Source organism: Poecilia latipinna, unplaced genomic scaffold, assembly GCF_001443285.1.
Source record: "Poecilia latipinna isolate Pla-1442-1.1 unplaced genomic scaffold, P_latipinna-1.0 Scaffold596, whole genome shotgun sequence".
Lineage (NCBI taxonomy): Eukaryota > Metazoa > Chordata > Actinopteri > Cyprinodontiformes > Poeciliidae > Poecilia > Poecilia latipinna.
Genome location: NW_015113212.1, coordinates 26,546 through 54,404, shown reverse-complemented (window position 1 = coordinate 54,404; position 27,859 = coordinate 26,546). Strand labels below are relative to the sequence as shown.

The following is a 27,859-nucleotide window of genomic DNA, read 5'->3' as shown; positions in this document are numbered from 1 at the left end:
TCAAACTGTCAAAACCCGTTTAATACTGCAGATGGTTGAAGAAACCCCCTGCTTCTCTAATATGGTAAGCAAAAAGCTGCACCTGCTGACTTACTGAACCTCAGATTGATGAGGAATAGTGACTCCATCTTCTTGGTGTGAATTCTTGTCCAAACCTTTCAACAATTTAGCTGAAGAGGGGAAAAAAGAAGAAACCCAGACTTCTTGTAATCTTGTTCCAGCTGTCTTTTTTTTTAATGCTACTTTGTCAGAAAGCTTTAAAAATATATAAACAGACACTAATATTAGCAATTTCTACCACTGTACATTAGAAAACATGAAAAAAAAGGGACAAAATCTGATTTGTAGATAAGATTTAATTTGTTAGCCTCAAAATGTAAAGCAAAGTCATGGCTCTATGTTACAGTCTTATATTCCTTTACAATTTACATGTTGTGTAGTTTTGAAGTGTCTCAGTCAGTGTCAAAATATAAAGCGTAAAAAATGCTGCATTGAACAGCCCAAAGGCCAGTGTCTTCATGTGGTACGAGTGCACAGTTAAAGGGTCGTTTACATCTTTACAGAGGAAGCCAATCAGACGAAGGAACTACACAGGAACGTATAAATCAAGTGACTGTCAGCATTAGTGTTTGATATTATTTATTGCACAAGCCTTTCTTTATATAAACACATCCTAAAATAACCCAAAAACATTATTTAAAACATAAATTTAACTTAATCTTGAAGTAGAAGTGGATTATGGAAGATTTGTGTTTCTATTCCCTCATACCTTTATAAATTTTCACACACACACACTTCGTCACACACACTGATGTCCTACAGTGTGCTCACAAACACGCAGCCCTTACACACACACACACACACACACACACACACATAAAAAGACATGATACATTGGGAAGGACTTCAAATAATCCATGGCAGTCTTCCCCTTCAGCAGCAGATGTTCATCATGAAGTTCCCAAATCAAACAGAATCTCATCGTAGCCACGGCTGTGGAGGAGCAAATATGAAATCAATTATCAATAAAAATGCAGATTAGAGCTACAGAATCAAGTTATACTGATGGGATGCTTACAACTGGTTTGGAGTCTTCTTTATCCAAAACTTTTTGCGCTTGGTCTGGAGGAAACTTGAGCATGGAGGTAATCACTTTGGCCATCGTCTGCAGACGAAAAGAGCGTCAAAGATCTTTATCCCACTAAAAACACAACAGTGTCGTCGCTGCTACCTTTGACACATCACAAAACCCGATTATAGTTCCTCTAAAACAATTAAATCCTAGTAACTCAAAGGAAGAAGAATGAAAATAATCGTTATAATCAACTTCAGGTCCATCTGCCACAGAGCGTGCGTTTCCCTATAAACGCAGGCGATAATCAGAAACAGCGGTGCCTGAACCCAACCGCTCCACCAGCTCTAAACAAGGCCAGCATGGCTTTAAATGGCAAATCTGCATCATGCAGGATGCATGTGCTTGCAGGCTGCCTGCAGGACATCCTCCACACAGGGAGGTCTGCCTCGCTCCCATAAAATGTGTTTGTTGAGAAGCAGAGAAAATCCTGCTGAGTTTAGGACCCTGTTGAAACAGCTGACGGTTAAAGAGATCACTGTTAATTATCAGAAACCAGATTAGAAGCAAAACAAGTTTATGTGTGACGTGTTGTAAACGGCCTTAGACAGCAGTGACTCAGTAATATCCCTCTGCAATATAGCTTCTGCTATTAGTTGATTTCCTAAGACCAACTAAGTTTTGCTATTTAAATCAAATCCTTGGAAGTGTTAAAAACAGTCAACCAGAAAATAAACAAAAACAAGAAACCAATGGTTATTAAGCAGTAAGTGACACAAAAGGTTAAATACAATCTTAATGTGGGTCACTTGTGACGTTTGTCACAGATTTCATTAGCAAGCATGTTCACGGATGCAGAGTCCTGAAAAAGTTTTCATACCCCATGTTTTACAAATACATTTTCTGAAAAAGGCAGAGTGCATATATTTGTCCCCCTTTACTCTGGTACCCCTAAGTGAAATCCAGTGCAACTCATTCACTTCAGAAGGAGGAGCAGAATGCTGTGTGGTGGAAAACTAACAGTGATCATGTTGTGGCGACTCTCTCGTCACTGAAAGGTGAGAAGATGGATGGAGTTATACACAGGAGCGTTCTGGGAAGTAAATCTATTGAAAGGCAAAAGACTTTGACCTGGGGGAAGAGTTTTGTCTTTTTAGCACGACAGTGGCCCTAAACGTACACCTAGAGTTGTTACATCTCCTTCCGACTCGGCTTGAGCCGGTTTTCAAAGTAGAATGAGCAGAAATGTCAGACTCAAGACGTGCAAAGACGTACCGCTAACCACATATAAAGGTGAATGAAATGACAATCTTTTATAAGAACTAAAGAGTGCACTACACACTTAAAATGTTTAGTAAAAAAAGTTGAAAATCACATCATTTTCATTCCATAAAATCCCTTAAAATGCATTAAAGCTGGTGGATATGGCAAAAAACAGAAAGGCAAATATCAAACATGCAACGTGATTCTATCAACCAGTGTCTCTGCTTTTTAACCGTTTTGCAGTTTGTTCTAGTTTTGTGCATACATTTTAATTTCTTGAACCGTGGATCAATTCAATCAGCTGGATCTTAACAACCAGTCACAACAGCTGCAGCAGTGAATCATCGCTTGATTCACTGCAACGACTTTACTATGATCACATCTTTTTTCATCTGTGTGATTTTAGTCTGTCAGGGTTTTCTTTTTTTTTTTTATTGTCTGTGGGAGTAAAATAACTCATGAAATAAAGAAAAGCTTACTTTTGTTTCCCGTCCCATCATGTATTCAAACAGCACCTTCCTCAGGTACTCCATCTCTGTAGACTCCGACAGAGAATCTGAGGTATTTATCCCAGGATCTGTAGCAAGAAAAAAAATGTTTCCTCTTTTGTAAACACCACTGAAGTTCTAACCGTAAGCTTTATATATTAAACACATTTCCTGTTAGCTTTCCATTAAGTTATTGCGCCATATAAATAAATAAATAAATAAAAATGGCAGGAGAATAACAGAGCATTGCTGTGCAGTTTCTATTTTTCTTCTAGCTTTTAAAGTGGAGGACATCTGTGTATTTATTTAGCAGCTATACCTGCAGACAGAACCAGTGCATGGGCAGGTACTGGTTCAACTTTAGCTCAAGAACAGGAAATAATTGAGTCTCAGCGTGAGAACTTTAAAACCACATGATGAGAGCAGTCACCGTTTTAATTCTCTCCCCAAAGCTACAAACTGTATGGGAACAGCTATGTTTACGGTCGGGATGGAGCTGGTAGCACTTAGGTTGCAGCTTTTCTCACCAAAAGCTAGATGAGAATAACCCACTCTTTCTGCTTAAGTGTTATTATCATTCAGAGTTGAATAAATGTCCCTGCTTTTCTGAAAGAAGAGTCAACGAGAAGAAGGCATCCAAACATCTCTTTGATCTCTGACATGGATTAAAGGGTCACCAATAAATCCTGTAGCCTTTGTCCTCTTGACCTTTTCCTGCCCTCGGTGAGGCGACTACCCGGCCAATCGCATCTACTTGAAACCAGCTATCAACAGCCTTCACATCATCAACCTAAAACCACAACTTTAGGTGCTTTAAGCAAGCTAAAAGGAGATCTAGCAGAATAAAAGCAAGCCTCACAGCTGTAATTTCTCCAAACATAAACTAAAGTATGTTAGATATAACTTGTTTTCCCAAGAAGGATTTAAGAAGTCAGTGAATAGCAGTAAAGTTGAGCAGAGTCTGCAAAACCCATTACGGTAAAAAGGTGGCTTCTTCACCACCCCCAAAATCCCTGACAGCAGATTTTCTTTATTGCACCAGAAGACCTCACTCAATGTCTGCAAATACGATTGGGTTTATGATAAGAACACTGCGGTCCCTCAGAGGTTCACATCAATGCTTATATGGACTTCTCGGCTGTAATTCTGAACTGGATCTAAACCTCATTTGCAATTAAGCCTCATTTGCAACTGTGTTACCAGCAACCATGAGATATCTCACAAAGAGACCCGTTTTGTGGCGCAGTTACTGCAACCTTGGCAGGATGTCTGCGTATCCTTAAAAAGTCTTAAATTTGCTCGTTCAAAATTAAGGCCTTAAAATATGTTAATCACAAGACGTACATTTTGTCTAATTGGTCTGAGTCAGTAGTGGTATTGGATTAATAGCACCGTAGATTGATATTTTAACTTCTCTTTTGAAATTTAATTCTATTTTTGTGTCAGTTTCCCCGACTCTTCCTTAAAAAAAATGTTGTATTAATTTTCTCTCAAATTATAATTTTTTTTTTTGCACCTTATTTGGGAAGAAATGTACAGAAATGAATTTTGTTGTTCTACTGTTTTTGCTCATCTTAACATGTTATTAAAAGTATTTTGTGGACGCCTACAAACTTTGTTCAAGCTCATTTTAAGGTTTTGACAATATGATTCACAGGAAAAACAATAAAAACACCTAAATGTCAGACGTTTGATATGAAGCATGACATATGAGGTGGCCTTTGATTCAGTAGCAAGGGTCTAAAAAAGGATCTAAAATTCATTCAAGTTGTCTGATATTATTGATTTACCCTGGGAAAGATTAAATCCATCCTTAAAAGTCAAAATAAATATGACATTCATGCTAAAGTTGAGTGAATGTGGAAGCAGGAGAAAGTGTTAATGCAAAGATTACCTTTGTACGTCCCACCAAGATGAGTTACAACAGGGCTGCGGTGGAGAAATTTGATCTTGTCTTCAAGTGAGTGAATCTAACAAGCATAAAGACACAAGCATGGACGCATTACTTTCTGATCTCTGTGGGTGAAGTCGTTTCACTTTTATTGTTAAATGGGATACACGGATTTAATGGCCATCCTTAGGGGAGGTTTGCTGAAAAATGAAACCTGTGGGAGGTGTTTCTCTGATTGTTTATAAGGTTAAGCCAAATGTAAACAGATGTGTTGCGCAATTAGAATCGATGCAGCAGGAGGGCAGTGACTGTTTCTGCCAGAGGCAGCAGGTTTCTGGGAACACGCATTGCTCTTCGGTTATCAAACGGAGGCGCCGTCACTTACTCTCTCAACAAACTCCTGCTCCTTCAGCCGAGCCTCGCTCAGAAGAGTTGTCTTCTCAGCGAGCTGAGCCTGCAAGCAAAACGACAGAAGATAAATGCCCGGACTAATATGTGAGGAAAAAACATAAGACCATTAAGTTCTGTATTATAATAATATTCCTTTTAATGATTCATCTGAATCATTAAAGCAACATACATACCTTCAGGTCCTCAGGGGTCGCCTGTATTGATAAAAACAAAAACATTTTGGTGAGTTTTGTCCCCATTTTTAACCTTTGTGTGCACACGTAGGTGGGTCTTTATAAAAACGAATATCTTTCATCCACATGAACCCTCACATGTGGGCTCATGTGAGGGTTCACTGATTGTTGTTTTAAACATGCAAAACCCATAGGGGGCAGTGTAGCGGAAAGTCAAACCTGCCAGCCAATAAGATTGCTTCAAAACAACATGGCAGCAGGATGTTCATTTATGAGGACAGATAAGGTTGAACTACTTTTAAACAGGATAACTGGATAAAAAAATTATTAAAAACACAAATTAGTAATAATTTCTAAGCAAGTATGTGGAAATAATGAGGGATTATTTATCTCAGACTGTAATGAACTGACTTTCCATGTAGACATGCAAACACAAAGTTTCCTCATATCTCCACTTTGGTCAGTTTGTAAATCATTTCTAGTGACATTGGATACATAAAAATTAGTTCATTTTCCCAGATATCCAGCTACATGTGGAGTAGACAAAATAAACGCTGATAAATCAGAACATTTTGAGCACAATTCCAAAATAAGACAACAAGATGGGTTTTGTGGTTCAGAAGAGCATTCAAAAATAGATCATCAGAACTCAGTTAACTTTCTTTAACATGGACAAGAAGGATGCAAGCATGCAATAAAGTCAAGGAAATCATTCAACAACAGGAATACAGATGGATAACTACCGTATTTTCCGCACTATAAGGCGCACCTAAAAACCTTCAATTTCCTCAAAAGCCGACTGCGCCTTTTAATCCGGTGCGCCTTATATATGGACCAATATTGAGCCACAACAGGTCTAGCAACTACGGTAAGCAGCTGCCAACTCCATTTCCGCCGGTCGAAGAAGAAGTGCGCGGTGCATGCTGGGATAGTTGTCAGAACGCTGGTTTGTTACTGACCTATCTACCTACCGACCGTCTGTAATTAGGGGTGCGTTCACACTGCAGCGTTAAGTGACTCAATTCCGATTTTTTGGCAATTCCGATTTTTTTGGCCGGTGCCGTTCACACTGCCAGTAAATGCGACCTGCATGAGTTCTGCAGTGTAAACGGGCAAACGACCTGAAAGTGTCCCGCATGTGCAGTAGAGGGCGCAATAGCGTCAGCGTTCTCAGTGTTCTACCAACCGCCATAAAAAGAAGAAGTGCTCAGTGTTTGCAGAAGTAAACATGGAGGCTAACGGTGGAGTTTAGCTTGCATATTAGAAGTTGTTGTCTAACCGGAGCAGCATATTAACAACTTAATCCTCATATAATCCGTCATGGTTGTTGTTTTTCTTCCCACTTGCGCTTATCAGGACGCAGAATAGTGAGATTTGTTGAGAAACTGACGTTCAGTTCGGATGAATGCGACCTGGACGTTAGGTCGCATTTGAATCGGATACATATCGGATATGGGTCACATTCGAAAAAGAATCCGACCTGTGCTGTTCACACTGCCATGAAAAGATTGGATACAGGTCACATTACATCAAAAAAATCGGAATTGAGTCACTTCAGGCTGCAGTGTGAACGCACCCCAGGTCGTCTGCAGGTCATTTAGCGCCACATTCTCCATGACATGCTGTGCGCGAACGGAGAAGGGTGACCATCGTCCTGCCACGCCCCGGCCCTGTCGCGGAAGGCTCTCCTCACAGATCCGGAGTCGGACTGTTTTGTTGACATTCTTTATGTCAACAAAGTGGCTTTAGACATTCATCCGAGATGCTTCGACTAGGGTTACCAAGGGACCAGCCCCTATACATTTAAAGCCGGGGGGTGGCGGGGAAAGAGAGACAGAGACTGCGGCGGCAGCGTGTCGGTTGGTCTGTGTTACCCAGAAAGCAGTTGGGCGCAATATCGCAACACCAACACCGTGAGTGAAACAATGACTGGGACAGCCTACTATATAATGTACTCGTGGATCACTTCTTTGATATTACACATCCACATTTGTAGAGTACGGAACAAATTGCGTCCAGTATAGGTTCAATACGGGACGGGTGGCAACCCTAACTGTAGCGTCTATTCTATGCGCCTTATAATGTAATGCCCCTTATAGTGCGGAAAATACGGTAGTTTGGTGGGAAGATAAATGGTTGAGTGGAAGGGTTAGATAATCAATACACACCGATCATCCATCCTTTGTCAATTGGAGAACAAATTATGGATGCATAAATGGATGTCTGGAGGTACAGATGAATAAAGGAGAAAGCAAGGTCTGCATAGGCATAATGCCACAGAGTCCCCCATAAAGTTATTACCTCATCTGGGAAAAATGCAGCAGTCAGAGCAGTAAAACACTTTGTGTTTATTTTTTCTACAAACGTTTGTGAAAGGAAGAAAACCCTCTTATAGCACCTGGAGGCATCTCTGCGGAGCCATAACTGGACTCCTTCCAGTTTGCGTATCGTGCATCTGAGCACCACTGCAGTAAAAATTTAAAGCTGTGGAAGCAGGTCGTGTGATGATAATTGAGAACAGGGACTGCTGCCTCCCAGGTTCTGCTTCGTGAGGAGAGCATTCCTGAGTGACTCGAACGCAGTCTCGCAACATCCGGCGCCCTTTGGAGAGCGGCCACAAGACGCTGCGCGAAGAAAACTATCCAACAGAGTTGTCCCTGAACTCAGGAATCAACCCAGAGAAAAACAGGGATGATGGCTGAGATGCACGTTAACCTGGATGGGAGCTTCGCCCGTCACTCAGAACTGCCAATGCTCATTTCAGGCTTATCCCAAAGGAAAGCTGAGAATACGAGAACTTTATGCGACCTCTGCTGTTTATGGCAGCCAAGAGAAGTGACTTATGACTTGAACAGCATTACTATAGAAATTTTATCTCTGCCTGAACCCCGAGAGGTGTATATATAATCCACCATATTGGCTGCAGCTACGAACGTTTCTGTGAAACTAAAAATGCCCCAAGTGCAGCAGCAGCAGCCTGTGACGCAACTGTTTGAGGCAGGGCTTTACCTCTGAGGCGCTTTCGCAGCGTGACTGGAGCTCTTGCAGCTGTTTCTGAACCTGCCACACTCTGTCTCCCATCTCCTCCTCGCGATTCTAAAAACAATCACATAAATAAATAAATAAATAGTTAGCTGAAGCACTTCCTGTGTGTCATCTCGATTATATTAGCCAACCTAATAGTTGCTTCTTTAGTAGACTATGCAAGATTCTTTTCTTCCAACTTTTCATCTAAAACTTTTATGTTAACATGTGGCATGTTCATTTTTAAACTGTCAATGAAATAAATAAATAAATAAATAAAAAGATGTGGCCTTTAAGAAACACAGACATTTGGATCCAACTCACCTGTATAACCTGCTCATATTTCTGCACAGTTCTTTGCAAATCGTCTTCCTTCTGGGAAATGAGCTTCTTCAGCTGGCTGGCTTCATCTCGATGGCTGCTGATGAGTTCAGCCTCCACGGCCTGGGCTTTGGCTGAGGAAACAGCAGAAGTAGTCGGAGATAATTACCTTTTAGCTTTAGTCTGCATGAGCCCCTCTAGAAGACCAGGGAGAAATCTTTTCTTGTACATTCACTCGGAAAGTTTTTGCGTTCTCTCCCGATAATGTCCTAGTCAGTTCATGAGGCATCTTGAATCCTGAAAGTCTTTCTGCTACGACGTAAGGTTTTTGAAAAGATTTTCCATGTATGTTAATCTTATCTAATATTTGAAGTTGTATGTTGTTGTTTTTTTTTACATAATATTGTATAAATTATAATTTAATTTATCTCACCTATCGTCTCTTTCACAGAGGAGTCGAGCTCTTTCTCTTTCAGAGCCATTTGTGTGTTGAACTCCCTCATTAGTTGCTTTATAGCAGAGTTGTGCTTCATTTCCATGTCTTCCAGCTCCAGCCTACATAAAAACGAATCCAGTTTAACATCATAAAATACTCCATCCCTGAACATATTGTTTATAATGACGCATTAAAATCTTACTTAAGCCTTTTCTCGTTCTCCTCCAGCAGCTCTTTCTTCACATACTCCAGGTCATGTTCGTGCTCCTTCCTCAGCTGCCTCATTTCTTTCTGCAGCCTGGTGAAATCCTTCTGGATCTTCTCCTTCTCGCTCTTCATCTGGCTCACTTTGTCTTTAAGAGTTTGCAAAGAGTCATCATCGCCGTCCTCTGCTTCTTGCATAGGAGAGTGATTTGCCACCTCGTTTTCCATCACACTCATAGTTTGCTGCGGGCTGCTACACTCCACCTTCACCTCCAGTTGTTCTGACGAATGCTGCACCTTGTTCGGAGGAGTCATTGGTCTCTGAGTGAGCTGGGCATCTTTTTCGCTGATTTCTGCTTTCAGACGGTTTATTTCTGAGAGGAGGTTTTCGTTTTGCTCCTCTACTTCCTTTAGCCTTGCCTGGAGTTCTTGCAGCGCTGTTTCAGTTTCTCGGAGCTCCACTTGTTGTGCCGCCTCCTTCTGGAGAGACATCAGCTTGTCTTCATATGCGACTCTCTGCTCTTCTAAGCATCTTTCTTTCTCCAGCCTCTCATTACTCACAATCTGCTCCAGCTTGTTCTCCTGCTCTTCTTTAAGCTTCACAAGAGCTTCTTCGAGCGATTTTGTTTTCTCCTCTAATGTCTCCATTTGCTTTTTGCACAAAGTTTCGCTGCTCCTGTTTTCCTCCAGGCTACTCTGGAGAGATTTAACCGTCTCCTCTTTTTCCTCGAGCTGAGCCGTCAGCTGTTTTCTAATCTGACTAATTTTCTGCTCGGCTTTCTTCTTCAGCTCCGATATCTTCCGAGTGCTCTCTGCAGATAACCTCTCTTCAGTCGCTTTGAGACTCTCCTCTTTGCTCTTGTTAATCTCGTCTTTCATCCTTTCAAATTCCTCCCTTTGACCTTCAAGCGCGAGTTTACACTTCGTGTTCTCCTCCTGGAGGGAGCTCAGCTTTTCCCCCAGCTCTTGTTCCACATTACCACTCTGATCGCGCTGCATCTGGACCTGCTGCAGCTGCTCCATCAGCTCTTTCTTTTGGTTCTCACTGCTGATCTGCTGCCGTTTCAGCTCCGAGGTTAGACGCTCGCACTCTTTCGTCTTCCCCTCAAAGCGCTCCTGCAGCTCCGAGAGTCGGCCGATGCAGCCGTCGAGCTCCGAGGAGAGGTCGCTGACTTTCTGCTCTTTTTCACTCAGCACCTGGTCCATCTCGGACTTGCTGATGGACTGATTGTCGACGCTCGCCGCCAACTTCTGCAGAGATTCGTTCTTCTCCGAGATTTCCTTCTCCAGCTCTTCCAGCCTCATCTGCAGAGATTTAATCGTGTTGTCGTCCTGGTTGACCTTCGCCTCCGCCCGCTTCCTCTCCTGCTCAAACCTCTCCTTTGCCTCTCGTCTCTCCTCTTCGTGCTGCTGCTTCAGCTTATTTATGGCTTCCTCCTTGTCTTCCATACTACTTACAAGCTGATTTTTCAAGTCAGCGACAAGAAGCTCATTGGCTTTCAAACTTTCCGATATGATTCTGTTGGTTTCGTTCAGCTCCTGTATTTTCTGAAGCTGTTCGCTGATTGAAAGAGAGCTGTTCTCCCTCTCTTGTGTTAAGGCTTTGATATGCTCCATGTGAACATCTACCTGAGCAGTCGTCTGTTCTAATGAAATGCATAGATTCTTGTTCTCCTCTGTGTGCTGGAGGAGATTCTCCTCTAAAGTGCAAATTCTCCCCAACTTGGTGTGGAAAATGCTCTGTAAGCGCCCCACGTTCTCCTGACTACACAGCAGTCTACCGTTCAGCTCTTTCACGCGACATTCGACGCGTTGTTGGAGTTCATCAGAGGAAGACTCCACTTTAGACTGAACCTCCTTACAGTAGCGCTCCATTTTGTCGAGGATTATATCTAATTGCTGCTGGAATTCAGCTTCCTTGGCTTGTAGTTGTGTGGACGTTTGCTCAATTTTAGTCTCCAGATCTTTAGCGTCTGTCATTCTGGAGCTTTCCACTGCTTCAAGCTGCCTCACTGCTTCGTTCAACTTTTCCGACAGAGTCTTCATGCTCACTCTGCTTTCTTCCTCTGCCGTCTTTAGCTGGTCTTGAAGGGCGTTTCTCTCATTTAGAGCCTGGTTCAGGTTCCTCTCCGTCGACTCCATTTGCTCCTTCAGCAACGCTTCTCCCTGAGACAAACCTTCGAGTTTAACGGCTGCTCCGTTCAGCTCTTCCTGCAGCTTCTGCACAGTGGTTTCCCGGATCGCCAGGTCCTCCTTTAGGTCCTTTAATTCTTGAGTCGCTCTCTGGTTCTCGTCCCAGCTTCTGCTGAGCTGCTGAGACGTTTCCTCCAGTTCCTGAGCTTTCTCCTGGAGGATGGCTGATTGTTTCTCTGTCAGTTCTTCCTCCTGTTGTGCCAGCTTCTCCTGCCAGCGACGCTCCAGCGCCTCCATCTCTTCCGTTCGGGTTGTGAGCAGCTTCTCTAGCTCCTTCTTATGGTTTTCCTGCAGTTCTGACACAGCACTGCTGAGGCCCTGCGAACTCTTCTGAGCCATCTCTACAATTTTCTCTTGGACTTGCTGCTCTTTCTGCTGAAGTTCTGCCTCTTTTTTGGCAAGTTCCTTCTTCATATTTTCTTCATTCTGTTGCAGCTTTTTCTTAAAGCTCTCCTGCATTTCTTTGGCCTTCTGCTTGAACTTCTCCATCTTTGTTTCCTGTTTTTTCACCTTTGCTTCCATCTCAGATATAGTATTCTTTAGTTGGATTTCATGAGCTGCTTTCTCATCGTCCAGCTGTGTCTTAAGGCACTTTTGCTCCTCTTGATTTTTTTCCTGTTCTGCTACATATGCCTTCTCCTTCTCTAAGAGCTCCTGCTTGGTTTCTTCTAACTGAATCCTCATTTCTTGGAGCATCTTCTCTTTTTCCTGACATTGGTTGTTTGCTACTTCCAGCTGATTGTTCAGATCTGTCAAACTCTTCCTGCATTGGTCCAAATCCTCTGATGTGGTGTTTAACTGAGTGTTAGATTCCTTTAAGGTCATCATTTCTTGGTGAGTTTGCAATAAACTCTGCTGCAGCTCTTCAACCTCTCTAATCTTGATTTCCAGGTTTTGTGCAGTGGAATGTGCTTTCTCCTGTGCGGTTTTCTCTTTAAGAAGAGCGTCTTCAACCTCTTTCTCCTTTTCCCTCAGAACAATTTTTAGTGCATTAAGCTCCTGCTTCAACGTTTTTTCTACACCTCCAAGAGACTGTTCATGCTCAAGTTTGATATTTTCGAGCTCAACTCTGTGCTTTGATACCTGATCCTGCAGCTTTTGCTCACATTCTTGTTGAGCTACCTTCACAGTCTCCTCAGCTGCTGCTAGTTTCTCCTCCAGAATCTGCCTGCTGCTTAAAACCTCAGAAAGTTCAGCAGAAAGCGCCTCCAGCTCTGCCTGCTTCCCATCCAGTTTCTCCAACGTTTTCTGGTTCATGTCTTCAACGTGACTCTGGAACTGCAGCTCTTTTTCTTTCAGCAGAGTCTCCATTTCCACTCTGTGTTTCTCCTCGACTTCCTCCTTGTCCTTTTCCATCTCCTCTTGGTGTTTTGCTTTTAGTGCAGCGATTTGCTCTTTGTGGTTATTCTTCAGCTCCTCCAGCTGACTGGAAAGATCTTGAGATAAACTGGATTCGTCTTGTGAGGTCTTGTTCACGGAGCTCTCCATCTCCAAAATCCTCTGAAATCACATGCAAAGTGACAAATGTAAAAAAAGAGTCTGAGCATTTTCAGAGAATATATTTCATTTTATTTAACTTCTATGCACTTTTTTCATTTAGTATATTTTTTGTCATTTTTAAAGATAGATTTTTTTAAGTGCTGTATTTATTGGTTTCATGTTTTACATATTAGTTTGTTATGGTTAATATTATTTGCATTGTTTTTAATTCATTTAACTACATTAGTAAGGTCTGACAATAAAGTTTAAAAGTAATCAAATCTTTTAAGCCATTATATCTCAAGTTGAAAAATAAAATGAAAGAAAAAACTTGAAAGAAAACAATTTTAAGTAAGGCTAAAATTTTAGATCAAATAGTAAAATGTGAGAATATAACAAAAACGGAAAAAAATTATCATATACATTTGGTATTTATTTTTTATTTACTAAGTATATTTAATAATATTTAACATCTAAACCTTCTTTTGATCTTGTATATATTTCTGAAATTTAACAGATTAGAAAACTAATATTAATGTTTTATAAAATATGAAATGTTCATTTGTTTTAAGTTGAAAATTGAAATCAAACTAAAGTGTGACAAAAACACAAAATGAAGATTATATATTACTAGCACTAATTTATTTATTTAGCTTTTTATATATATATATTTTATCAACGTGGTATTTTTAAAACTTTTAAAGTCATTATAAATACTGAAAAACAAAATTGAGGAAAAATTAACTATTGCTTGTTAATACTAGAAATGTGAATGTTAAACTCTAACAAAATTACAAAAGTAAAGACCAACAGGACCAATTTAATTATTGGTACTTTTATGAGATATCTAAAAATATTTTGTCTAATAGATAAAATAAAGAAAAAATTAATTACTTTTTGTAAATTTAACCTTGAGTCAAATAAATCATATTTTTTAAATTCTAAGATTTTTCTTTTATCTCTTTGTTTTACGTGATTTTGGCAAATAAAATTCAGTGTCTTATATTTATCAGGTGAAATTAAGTTAATTACTTGAAAAGAGAGGAAAACCATAACTCACTGTTCTTGCAGCCTCCAACTCCAGCTGCATCTCTTTCACTTTATTGTCAGCTTCTGTCCTTATAGCCGTCTTCTGCAACTCTGCGTCCTCCAGAGCCAGAGACGCCTGCTGCTCTCGTTCCTTTGCCGACTGCTGAAACTCATCTTTGCATTGCTCCTGGAAAACAGAAGAATTTAAAAAATCCGATCTGTATTTGGACCATTTATGACAATATTCTTCAAGAACGAACAAAGAGGGTGGTACCAACCACTGCTTTGCTGATTCTTTCCTTCATTTCTTCTTCTTTAGCAGCTAAAGCTTCACTGTGGGCTTTTTCCAAACTAGCCACAGTTTCTTCTGACGATTTCTGAAACAACACGTATTCGGCAAAAGTATTTCACGAAAATATTGGAATAGTTTCAATATAGACAAATGATGAGAGTAAAAGTGGTAACATTAGTGCCGTAACAACATCCTTTGGATGAACATAAAATCAATGAGTTACTTTCTGACCTTCATGATGGTGACGACTTCCTGTTTCACTCTGGTGAGCTCCTGCTGAAGACTCTTCCTCTCCTCCTCGCTCGCTTTCTCCACTTCTGCTACTCGCTCCTCCAGCTGGACCTGCAGCTGTTTCCTGGCCTCCTCGGCCCTCTGCGCCACACCCAGAGCGCGTTCAAGCTCTTCAAACGCTGCAAGACAGGAACAAAGCTGCTCTGTTACTCTTTACTGAAGGTGAAGTGGAACTATTTTTCTGCTGCAGGATTTCAAACTTGATTTGGACTAACCTGATTTCTCAGCCTTTTCTTTCTGCTCTTGTAATTCTTCCTTCTGGGTGACAGCCTGCTGGAGTCTGGAGCGCAACTGTGCGACCTCCTCTTCTTTCATTTCAAGAGTCTCATGCATCTGCCGCTTGGTTTCAGCGATAACCATTCCCTGAGAAGAATGCAAAACTAATTAAAAATATGTAAAAATGCACCGCCATTATTAAATCAACCAAATTTGCCTTGACTGGTCATCGGTCAAGGCAAATACAGTCACATTTAATGAATTAGAATATCCGATGAGGCTAGTTTGTCAGATATTTTGAACACTGAAAACCCTTAATCAGCTATTAAATTCACATTTTTTTATTAAGGCTACATTTCTGTATTTAATTTTTTTATTTGTCTGACATAAAACAATAATGTTAAAAGTCATGTTTTCATTAACTGTAAGCATACGATCATCATAATTAACAGAAATAAACCAAATTTACCAAATATAAAGACATTTTGTAAATCTGTCTTAAAACAAGAGGCTTTTTAACTTGAGACAATGAGAAAATTGTGTAAATGTCTTTTTATTATTTTTAAATATCTGCTTTTCAAATGTAGGATTTTAACCAAGTTTGAATATAAAGCACTTTTAATAACCACATACAAAGATCAATAATTTTCCGAATCTTGAAAGCCCTCAATTAAAATTCAAGCATTTTCAAAGGTTTCAAGCACCCATATGAAGCCTGTAATGCATCAAGTGTGTCTGCATTTTACACCTATTTTAAGCTGTTAATAGTGTTTGACTTTCATCCATCACAGTGAACTCCTAAGTGGCTCTTCACCCCGCAGAGCTGGGGTCAAAGATTAAGAGAAACAACGTGGTGCTTCACCGTGTCCTGCCTCTTTAGAGAAGGGCAGAGAAACACATCCTACAGACCTTTTAATCAAGATGTGACAGATGCTATAAAAGCTCCTAACCCACCTTGTCCTGCTCCAGTTGCTCAATGAGATTCTTGGCATCCCGCAGCTGAGTGATCAACTTCGTCTTTTCTGTCGTGTGCAGATCCTGAGAACACAAAACATTCGATAGATTTCCAGGTAAATACATTGCACATGCATAACCGGAATAACATTCTTGTCTATTCATAGTGAATCTGATACTCTGACTCATTTCCTGTGCAGGTTTTGGTTAGAGAATGTCAAAATAAGACGTTTTCTTCACCTCCCAGGTTGGCTCGCCCACAAACCAGCTAGCATAAACCCAGCAAACCTAATAAATAAACCCAAATTACAGCCCAGTGTCCACATGTAGCAATCACCACAGCTTTACCAGTGGCTGCTGCAGATGTAGCTGGACTGACTGCATTCATTTTAAATTAAACGTCTGAGGAAAAAGACGTCTAAAAGTGTTTTAATCTGTAAAAGATGTTCTGTTTTATGACCTGTTTCTCTGCTGCGTTAGAGGACTTCCCACCTGTTAACCTTTGCTTCTTTGGAAAACAGAACATATCAGGGGAATAAACGAGATTCGACCAACATGCGACCACTGACTTGCCGTCTGTCGCTAAGGTTTAAGCTCAACAGCTGCAAACAGATGCAGCAAAGCATCATTGCAGAAATGGACAAGCTACAGAAGCCAAACATACCACCGAAACAAAATGTTTTTGAGTTTAATGAAAACAATAGCTCAGTTGTGTCAAGCTGACATGACGCGACTCCTCGCCATGGAGCCCGGCCAGGGAATTTGGATGTTTGGACACCGAGTACTGCGGCTATCTGCTGTGTCACTGAGATAATGGAGTCACATTATCAGTGAACCGAAAAGACTCTGGCAGACGTTCATTATTCAAACACACACACAGCTCGGTCATTTGCAGCTAAATCCTCATTTAAATTCAAACAGCATTTTATAGAGACATAAAAATCCAATGTGAGCTGCTTCCAAAAACTCATTTTAAAATATCAGGGCTCAGACTTAAAGTATTAAACCGTACATAGTAATAATAACTTTATAAAACTGTTTGACTAACTGCAGTATGACTTAGTCTCGCTCTCATCAGACTGCTTTAAGATCCAGTGTGAGCACCTTCATTTTCTCCAGCTCCTGAAGCCTCTCCTGGAGCTGCTCCTGCAGAGCTTCGTTCTCGCTGCTCAGCTGCACGCTCCGCTCCTTGTGTGTGCGCATCACTTCTTTGCACTTCTGCAGCAGGTTTTCTTGCCTCTTTACCCTCTTCTGGAGAGCCTCCATGAGTTTGGTTGGATCGTCGTTGCCCTCTACTGCCCAGAGAAACCAAACGCACCAGTCAAAAACACAGATAAATCTGCAGGACACTGCATGAGCGTTCATACCAGTTGTGCCATGCTTTTCCCACTGTGCATTTTGGATCAAAGTGTCTTCAATAAAACATTTAAAAGTTGTGATTTTATTTTGAAATATAACTAAACCTCCCCACAAGTTTCTCCCTCATCTGTCTGCTGTGTTCCCTGGCCTCCATGATGAAGTTTGTTCACAAAATACTGAGATTGGAGGACAGACAAGTGGAGTATTTAATAATTAGGCGTTTCCTAAAGGCACCTGATCACTGTAAATTTAATTTAGGAGAATCAGACTAAAGGGGGACATGTATGTTTGCTTCCTTTTTTTTAATTTTGCACTACTTTTTCTTTGTTAAATAAAATCCCAATGAAACAACAAAGTTTGCAGTTGTGATGTGATATTTTCGAGGGGTATGAATACTTCTGCAAGGGATTACAGAAATTAATCAAGACTCCACGGACCCTCAGGTATCTCCGGTTCCAGTCCTTGTTCTTTCAATGGACTCTGAGCAGCAGCAGTAGAATCTGAAGACGTTTCAGACTGAAGGGCTTCACCCTCAGAGGGCAGCGGACCATCAGAAACTCCCTTCACTCGCTTTTTCAACAAGGCAACCTTTTAAAGTGAAGGAAAAATAACACCATCAAAATTCTCCCAGGATATCAAAAGGTTTTATTTTCACTCTTACTCATAGAAACTTTATGTGAATTAGGCATTTACTTTAACTTTAACATATTGATTGAGTTGTTTCCATAAAGACTGTTGTTCAGAAGAATAAATGCTTTGAAAAGAAAACTATCTGCAATCTTTTGGCATATTTTGAAGTTTTATCCCAACATAAAAATATTTATTCTAATCTGGACGCTTTTCACAGGTTACTGACCTGTGTTTGCAGGACAGTGATCATCTGGTCCTTCTCCTCCAGCGCAGCATCAAACTCATCTTGCAGGTGTTTCTTGGCCTGCTGGTCCATTTGAAGCTCCTAGAAATGAACCATAAAGTTAAATTTCACACACAACCTTCATAACTAACGAACAGATATCAGGCGTTCTCCATAACAGAGGTTACCTCACGAAGCTCTCCTATCCTGCGCAGAGATTTATCTTGACTCTGACTGAGGATGGCCTGAGAAAAAACACAAAACATCTGATTAGTCTCTAAATAATAAATGAGCCATTATTATAGTCTCAGCTGGAAATACCTGTGTTTTCTCCTTTTCTCGCTGCACAGTGCGATACGCAGTAACAAGCTACATGACAAAGACATTAGCATAAAAAGTTAGATTTGCTAGTCTTGCTCACAAAAACTCAAAAAATATTTTTGGTTTGTTTCCAGTGCAAATATCTTAGTACACTTGGAATAGGACAAAACTAAATTACAACCAACTTTTCAGCACAATAGATGAGCTTTTTTTAACTCAATAATTCATTAACTTTGATGACAAAATCATAGTTTTAAGTGAAATAATCTGCCAGTGGAACAAGACATTTTGGCAGATTTTTGTCACTTATATCTGGTACTTTTTCATCAATATTAAAAAAACTATTTACTTAAAATAAAAACCCCTATTGTGCTAAAAAGTTAGTTGTGTGTTAGTATACTTCGAGTAAGATAAACTAAGATATTTGCACAAGAAACTGTAAACAAAATCCTTAGTAAGATTTTGTGTTTTTCCAGTGTAGGATTTTTGATCTCCTAGGACTCGTTCCCATCTCTCACCTCTGAGTATTTCCCTCTGTACTTTCCCAGACTCCTCTCCACCTGAAACAATCGATGCACCAGCTGCTCTTTAGAAAGAGCCTCCGCGCTTCCTGGCGGCTCCTCAGCTTCGCTCTCGATGTCCGAGGGCGGATCGTACGCGGGGGGCCCAGGCGGCTCATTTTCTCCTAAAGGTGTCAGCGATTCGCGGGAGGAGCTCCGAACCAGGTTTTCTTTAGACGAGGAGCGGAACAGATTTTCCGCCCGACTGGCGCCGCCACGAATAAGCGACTCCATTGAGGGAACTTTCAGCTGTAGCTTCTGCGCAAATGACTGTGACTCCTCCTTCTGTAGGCGGCATGAGAAGGGAAAACATTAGGGAGCGTGCCACAAATTCTCTGAAATAAGCTGATGGTCTTAGAGCAGGGATGTCCAAACTTTGCTATGTGAGCCAAAATAGATTAATCAAAAGCAAATAAACAAAATCAAGCCAATAAAATAGTCTGATTTTGCTCTTGTAGTTGACATGCAAAACCTATAAAGGATTTAGCATGTTTTTTGTTTTTTTTTGTATTAAAACAAAGGTCATTTAGTTTTTAAGTTTGTTTGGGCTTGATTGCACAAATTTATTCTGTTATAAAAAAAATTGGGTCACTTTCTTTCGAAACACAATATTTAGCCAAGTTTGGTAAATTAAATAAAAGCCGCAGCAGTAGGCTTTTCAGTAAAAATCCATGAATAGATGCAGTTTTCCTCATTATAAAAGCTTAGTTATGAAAAGACATTTCCATTATAATAAAATCATGTTATGTACCTTGATTAAAAAGAAAAAGCTTAGTTGTATCTGCTTGAACCACCGGTCAGATTTTAATTCCTCCTGAATAAGGCCGCACAAAACCACTTCAAGGCCCACAAATGGCCCTCGGGCCTCACTTTGGACTCCCCTGGATGCATAAACATACCTGAGGAGAAGCACTTCCATCTCCATTGATGCTGCCTCTGGGAGATCTTGCAGCTCCTCTGGAGGCATTCTGCAAGATATAAAGACACGGTCAGAGAAGAAGAAGTGGTGGCGATGAACCTGGGCCAATTAGTCATCCACACCCAGCAGGGCTCTCCCTGATTACTCTGAAGGGAGCAATATTAGTATTGCTGGGAGCAATGCAGGGGCAATGGGTACCCTCATGCAATTTGGAAAAACAGAGGGGTTAAATACACAAAAGAAGGCATCTCTACTGTACAAGAAATAAAAAAAACAAAAACAAGAAAAAAAACGGTTAAAAAGTTACTATAGAGAACAGCCAAGAGCTCAGGACAGACAGTTAAAGTCAAGTAGTCGGGCCGGTATTTGAGTTAAAGATGCTTAGCAGAGCTGTGTGAAGCTGTATTAGAAGAGCACATCGCACAACAGAAGTAAGTGAATGTTTAGCAGCCTAGTTGGTTTGGTCGACTTATCAGCAGCTGCAGAGAAAAGCAAGTCTTCTCCTCACTTGTCCAGCTCCAAAATACCCTCACTTCTGGGTTACAGAGCAAACAAATGCATTTGTTCCTGATTTCTACTTAGTTTTAGTCTTTTTCTCGTGTGATGGTCAGTAATTTGTGACTGGAATGTCTTAGAAAAACAGGAAAATACATGTGTTTCTGTATTACTGAATTTATATGGCATAATATAACAAGACTCCAGATATATCCATTTTATTTAAGGTTTCTGTCCCAGCTGGCAGATCAGACTTCGTGGGAGTTAAAGATTTAAACAATCCAGGTCTGAACTTTATGAGAAATAATTTGGTGCAAAACAAGGACAACACAATTCTTGTAAACTAGTAATTAAAAAACAAAGTTTTAATACTATATCAAACAAAATCAGAGGAACAAAAAATCACTCATGTTTACTCTCTTTAGTCTTTTGCTCCCCATTTCTGTTCATGTTAAAATCTAGAAAATGACTCATCAAAAAATAGTGTATACATAAAAATTATTCACTAAGCTCATTTCTTCAGCAAAAATAACATAACCAAAAAACACCACATCATTAAATCAGGCAGGAAAATGCTGAACTCTTTATTAATAGAGTGAATATATCTAACGTAGTTGTAAAGCTAAACCTCTGAGCCACAAATGTGGTTTGTAAGAGCAAACTTAAAAAAAAAAAGGTAGAAAACCCCAATATAAAACCAAATCTTGTGAAATAATTTCATGGTAAACTGCAAGCGATTTAAAAATCAACATTATGTGGCGACATAATGTTGTAAACATGACAGAAACGATGAGATGAACTGAAGATAATGTCGCCGCCTCTGTCACTGCACAGCATCAAACCTCTAGGTTTCAAACTGCACAATACAAAGTAAATCCCCGTCAGATGTACAGTCTTTGGTTGAACCGTTAATGATTACCTAAATGGTTTTTATATATAATAATCCCTTAAAAGAAAGACTTTTGTGTTGTTCGGTAAAAGCCTGATTGCTGCATTTCTATTCAGTGTAATTAATCTGAACCGTCCAGATCAAGTAGAAATGCACCAAGAAAACAATCAAGTCTGAAATCAGATGATTTTTCTGTTTACTCCAACAGGTCCCGTTATCAACACAATTGAAATCCCAGAGTTTGAAGAGCTAAATATCTGAAGACCACTGAACGTTTAAACTCAGTCTGGAGCAGGAAGAGTGCAACGTTTTTACTTTGATTGGTGTTAAATATATTATTAAACACAAATTAGAATCGGATGAAAGTCAGAATTACCAAATCAAAGCCAGATAAAAAAAAATAAAATAAAAAATAAAAAAAAACTGGCCGGAAAAAAAGAAAAATAAATATGGGTGCATCCTTAATGTCAAAACCTCAATTTCCCACAGCACAAAAATTTCTTAAAATCAATACGTCATTTTTCAAACTCAGCATATGTCTGAGTAACTTACAGCAGGAGCTTGTAATGCTGGTCATTAGTTAAAACAGGCATTTATTATTCATCTTAAATAATCAGACTTTAAAACAACATTTTCTAAACTTGTTTTCTAAACAGACCACAGTCCTCATCAGCAGCTGGCACTAAACTTCCTGCCGCCTCTTTATTTGCACTTTATACACATTTACACATCCTGGACACTGTTTGTCTACCAAGTAAGCGTGTAATATTAAACACTGAAATATTATGAGTCACTCAGACAGAAGAGGGTCATCTTAAAATAAGGCAACCTTCAATTGTTCTGCATATATTTAGAAACAACTTTTCAAACAAACTCACGAGTTCTGGTAAAGGTTTTCTGATGATTAAATTGCTTTTATTCCTCCTAAAATCATACACAAGAACAAAACAAAAAATTGTTAGCACTAAATAAAAATGATAAATATAACGCTCTGGGTTTGTTTATTTGGAAGAGTTCTGCTCAATTTAACATTCATACCTATACGGAAAATGTCAATTCGCCAAATAAACAGACCTGTAGAAAGAAGGGACAAAGGCCACAAGACAAAATAGCAGGATGTTAAGAGGCCTAAAAGACAAGCAACTAAGCCTGCCAAAAGACACTGGGGGAGTATTTCATGTTTCACCAGGTTAAGATAACGCAAAGGTTGGGCAATGAACAAACACAGGGCACAACGCACAGAAGAATCTAACCCACAATATAAACCACATCTCCCATAGATGCAGGGTCGTGTTATTATGTGAGATGCCTTCTTAATGCTAAATCCAAAGCAAACAGGACCAGGGAACAAGCTGTCCCTACTCGAGCCACAGTCCTCTAACGGTTCCCCAAACGCGCAGAAGACGGGAAGAAGGAACGGGACGGGACGAGGAGGAGAAGGAGGAGCAGGAGGAGAAGGAGGCAGGAAGTGAGGACAAACTCACCACACTGGCTACCTGGGCCGTTTTGGGTCGGTTTGAATGGTCCAGAGCAAAGATAGTATACTCAGAGAGAAAAGCGGGCTCTGCTATCATCCCGGCCAGCATCTGACCCCGTCAGTGCAGAAACGGGACGAAAGGTGGGGAAAGGAGAGGAACACAGAGAGCAATGAGAAAAACAACACCATGAAAGTGAAGTAGCACTGAGGAAGGACTGGGAGGGGGGATTTTAGCCAGTCAGTCCAAAGTAAGCTGGTCAAGAGAGGGAAGGATGGATGGAAGAGAGAAAGCAGAGTGAGACAGAGGGAGAGACACGGTATGAACTGGAAGAAAAAAAGAAATGAAACGCTGAAAAGTGAAATATTTAATTAACATCAATGTCATGAACAACAGTTTGACATCTCTTTAAAATTTCATGAATGTTGGACAAATCTGTTTCCAGTAACCAAATAAAACAATCTAAAAGAGACAAAGATGTCAAAGTGTTACAGAAACGTGAGATGGAAAAAAAAAGGTGTTGCGATGCTTCCCGAAACTTTGTGCTACGCTGACACTGCGGTGCAAATAAACAAAAACAAAAAACGCAGTGTATTTTCTGTGAAATGATGAAAACTAATGCACAGAATATTGACCTAAAAGGCATTGTTATTGTCCAATCATGTAGCATGTGTGTCATTAATAAGTAGATAATTTACTTAGACCAAGTCGCATCTTTTTTTTTTTAAAGAACAAGCAACAATGATGAGTTTTTAGATGGTAAATATTCACATCTTATCTGGTCAGGAGGCACACAAGACATATGCTGCATCATCTTGCAGTCATGGTCAGAACGCCTCTGCATCCCAAAGCGCTTCAGATTTATCTAAAAATACTTGCACAGACTAGAACATATCTGCTGGAGCAAAACAAGCAGTCACCAGAAACAGGAAAACCCTGAAAGCAAGGAACATGCATTATTCATGAGCACTGTGAAATACAGGCTGCTGTCCTAAATGAAGCCCTATGTTGGTTATGTTGTTCTACATTTATTCATAATAATAATAATAATAATAATAATAATAATGTGCTGTTTTGTTCACCTTCTCTTGGCAAAGTAATGGGCAGAGCTCGGTGCGTTACTGAGGTAGCAACAAGCAAAACCAATGACAGACTTTTAGGGACTCTATAAAGAAAATCAGTGTGTAAAGCTGGGTCAAGTTGGCCGTTTCCACTCAAGCACAAACGATGTGCATTTATTGCAGACAAACGCATCTGTCACACAGCAGCTCCATACTCACTTGTCTGTCACTGGGAGAGGGCGAGCCGTCATGATGGAAAGGCGGTGTCTGGCTGCTGCGCCGCTCTCCGCTGCCCATCTGTTAGGACAGATTGATCGGTTTTTAGGACCTTTCATTTTAAAAACAAGTTATTGATCAGAGATCTGATACATTATCAATATGCTACTGCTGCTGTGCACTGAGTGCACTCTTAATCATCATCGACCTCATGTGTGTTCACCTTCAAATCCTATAATCCAGACACTCTGGTTTCACAGACATACAGTGGGCGTTACAAGTGGCAAAACACACTGAAAAAGAAATCGGTTGCACGAAAATCTATTAAAAGATCTTAGCTTTATAAGACACAAAAAAAAAAACAAAGTAATCCAGCAATGTGTCACACAACATGGGAAATGCAAGAACAGGGAATGCATGAGCATGCTAATGAGCCCCAACTGTATTAAAGACAATATTGCAAGTATGCAATCACAAATCTCCATTTATCTGCATCAGATTCAATGTGGATCAGCATTTTTCCAGATCAGATGGACACTAAAGGATCGTGAAGTGATAACGTGTGGTTGTTATTCCAGAATGAGCTTCAGCTTCTGTCTTTGCTTTGTAATGCAATAGTGTCTACCACTTGCTATGGGGTCCTGGATTATCATTAAAACCCTGAGTTGCATTAGAGGAAAAACAGCTCTGCATCAGCGTCAGCCTCCCTGTTGTTACTGACATTTAGCTAGCATATTGTCTACTACAAGATGGTGACACAGTCAGTCTGTGAGGTAGAGAACGAAAGGCTGAGGACTAGGGCTGTGTAATTTTATTGACTCTATGGCACTTATCGATATTTTTTTCCTCAGAAAGTATAGATTTTCCATCCGCAAGTATTGGTACATTAAATCCTACTTTGAGTTTTATTTCAAATCCACATGAATTAAATGGCAGCTATCACACATGACATTTTTTTACCCAGTTGCACATGTACATTAAAAAGTGTAACAAAAGTGCTCCATTTTATGTTTTAGAGTTTTTATTTTTTTGTTATAAAAGATGTTGGAATCCATTCAGAAATCTTAAAATTAGGGGTCTATATTCTCTACACAATACACGGAGTAGTGATGTTAGCAGGACTAATGGCTAATACAAGATGGTGAAAAACATTTGAAATGTAACTTCACTTAATTTTGGGCAATGAGCTACAAGGTACTTTTTTTGAAACAGTAATATTTTGTGTTTTTATCCATGCATAGAATTAATAGGTAAACCACGGTGAAATTAATTGAATTTCAGACCACTGCAGATGAATCTTTAAATAAAATATCGTACGCAGGACAATGTGCCAGCCTACATAATGGGGGCGACTGACAGCAGCAGGATTACTGAGGGTCAGCCGGAGCGACCAGCGGACTTCAGGCTGCAACCAAAACAAACACCACAACAAAGTCACACCCAACCTGTCAACGTGTTATGAAACTTAAAGCTGGTATGTTCACCTAGAACAAGTCATGGTTCACTCTTTGTAGGATTTTTCTCTACCCGGGACAACAAGAATTACCAGTTCAAGTTTTGTTTTAACTAACCTCTTCAGCGGCTAATCTGAATGAATGTCATTAGCCGGGTGCTAACGTTGAGTGTAGTAAGTGTAGTAAAGTTGACTGCGTGTTAAGTTATTTAACTAGAACATCAGAGAGGACTTCCTTCAAATCAGAAATCACTCGAGGTAGTTTCTGAGCTGACATCCTTGCCGTAACATAAACAGATGTTATTAGCTAAGTTAGCTCAACTAACCTGGGCCTGCTGCTGTGGTGTCTGCGCATTCCTCTGCGGCGACTGCTCCTCGTTTATCTTCTGCTTAAGTTTTTTAAACATCTTGGCACGCCGAGAGCAACTGGACACGTCAACTATCTATCAGTGAACTGCTTGGTTTTATTTTTTTCAGCACAACATCCAGTCCTGAGGGCCTGACTTCCCTGTTCGTTTGTGATTTCCAGCAGGTGACAAAGATCTCTGCGCATGTGCGGCCAACGTGGAGGATAACTGAGTGTCCATATTTAAAGGGCCAGTGCGCCTTAAATTCCCTTTGGATGTACAGCATCAGAAAGACCAATGGAAGGTCAGCGTTGTGGATAAAACTACAGCAAAGATAAAAGAGTGAGATTATTAAACAGTATCCTAAGCTTTGAACATCTCACACAGCATTGCTCAGTTCTTTCAATACTTTATTCAACCCTAAGATAAAATTGGTAATTTGTTGATAGTTATAAGTGTAAAAACATTATAAAAAATATACATAACTATATAGGCAATTTAAATATGACCTAACTAAAACATATAAAATATGAGATAAAATAAAAATAAAAACAAGTATGTGTATCTATAAATGAGCCCAGAGTAAAATTGATGACACTTAAAAAAAAAAAAACAACAAAAAAACAAGAGACCTGGATGAGCTATAGTGATCCAGAGGTGAGGTGGATTAATATATACTTGTCATGCACTCCAGAAAAATATAATTTATGAAAGAGTTGTGGAAAAAAAAGGTTATCCCTGTAAGAAAGAAAATTTTGCTTGCAGTTTGCCAAATGTCATTGGGGGCTCAGCAAAAGTTGGAAGATGGTGCTCTGATCAGATTACACCAAAAGTAAATATTTGGTCTGTGCACAAAATGCTGTGTGTGCTAGAAAAAGCAACACAGCACATAACACTGAACATTCAGTAATCACACTTTTCTTTGGCAGTGACATTGATCAGAGTTTATGGGAAGCTGGATGGAGCTGAATACTCTTCAGTCCTGAGAGAAAACCCATCAGAGACCTCAAAAGACCTGAGACTGGGGTGGAGAATCACCTTACTGCTTTATATATGTAGATTTACTTTTTATATATATTTTTGTATATAAAAAAAGTAATCATCTAAGATATGCGTTTTTCAATTTTTATATTTTTGTACACAATGTATCGGCATAATAAGTAAGAAGTTTGTACAAACACAATAAAGAAGATGCAGCGTGGATTCATACTGCAGTCCCATTTGTCCAGAAGAGGGCGCTGCTTAATCATACCACGCTGAGATTTTCCTTCAGGCCAGCTGAAAGCACATCTAACATTTTCCTTTATCTTGCATACACCATCTAAATTTATGGCTGCATTTGCTTTCTTTGTGATAGAACCTTAATTATTTTTTAATTACTCAAAATTAATATTGCAGTGAAAATCTACAGCATTGCTCAGTGTTGCAACCTTTGTAGCTTACTGTGTGGTAATTAATGCCTCTTTTCCTCGTTATTTGCATCAGTGCCAGTTTTTCCACTGCAAAGCTGTTGAATGAGGTCCAAATGATAGCGTCTTCAGAACCAAAGTATCTCTTCCCATGCTTCCTTTTTTCACATTCTTTTGCTGAGCACAAAGAAGATTTAGTGCAATGGAAAGCAAATTTAAAAGGCTCATACTTTAATATCAGTAATCCAACAGTGTATTGTTATATTTTTAAGAAAAAAGACATAAAAACAAAGACTACTTAAAATGCTAGGTCTTTCAAATGCAAATATCCAACATTTAATGAATATTAATGAAATTACCAAAAATAACCACAGAAGTGATATTTTATGAAGTGATAACCACACTTATGATTAAAAGCATAAGTGTGGTTATAATCCATCTTCACCTGCTCTTTTTGTTGCAGTGTATTGCACACACATCAAAATGCTTTTGTTATGTATATGATCTGTGCTAAAGTCCCAGCACTCTGATGGGTCATATTAATCTCATATCGATGCACATCTAAAAATAGAGCATGCATCTTGCTCTCCTGAGTCATAGTGTCCTCGGGTAATGCAATGAAAACAGCAACAGACAGAGAAGTTGATGGAGAAGATCACATTGTAGGCATAAGTCACGGTTTAAATAGGTGGTATTTTCCCTCTTCTGGGATCTGGCCATGTGGAGATATCTGAGTCTCTGAGTCACACTCGTCTTCCAGCTTTG

At 39.8% G+C, this 27,859-nt stretch overlaps 1 protein-coding gene across 3 annotated transcripts; it reads right to left on the bottom strand.

Moving 5' to 3' along the window:
• Positions 1–336: 336 nt before the first annotated feature.
• On the bottom strand, positions 337–25,893 carry golga4 (golgin A4). 3 transcript variants are annotated; one of them, XM_015042577.1, is made up of 25 exons: positions 25,665–25,893; positions 23,889–23,966; positions 22,618–22,719; positions 19,730–19,798; positions 18,789–19,115; positions 18,271–18,318; positions 18,138–18,194; positions 17,953–18,051; positions 17,534–17,684; positions 16,842–17,032; positions 15,738–15,821; positions 14,783–14,930; positions 14,508–14,686; positions 14,263–14,361; positions 14,016–14,171; positions 9,282–12,976; positions 9,077–9,198; positions 8,647–8,777; positions 8,308–8,394; positions 5,299–5,319; positions 5,100–5,168; positions 4,718–4,793; positions 2,815–2,912; positions 1,079–1,165; positions 337–993 (listed from the first exon to the last, which is right to left on the bottom strand). In XM_015042577.1, exons 1-25 carry the CDS (start codon positions 25,743–25,745, stop codon positions 979–981), a joined length of 6,270 nt encoding a protein of 2,089 aa, XP_014898063.1. In that variant the 5' UTR covers positions 25,746–25,893; the 3' UTR covers positions 337–978. The 3 variants fall into 3 exon arrangements, with proteins under 3 accessions (XP_014898063.1, XP_014898064.1, XP_014898065.1); XM_015042578.1 differs by having other exon boundaries at positions 16,842–17,029; XM_015042579.1 differs by lacking the exon at positions 22,618–22,719.
• Positions 25,894–27,859: the final 1,966 nt, after the last annotated feature.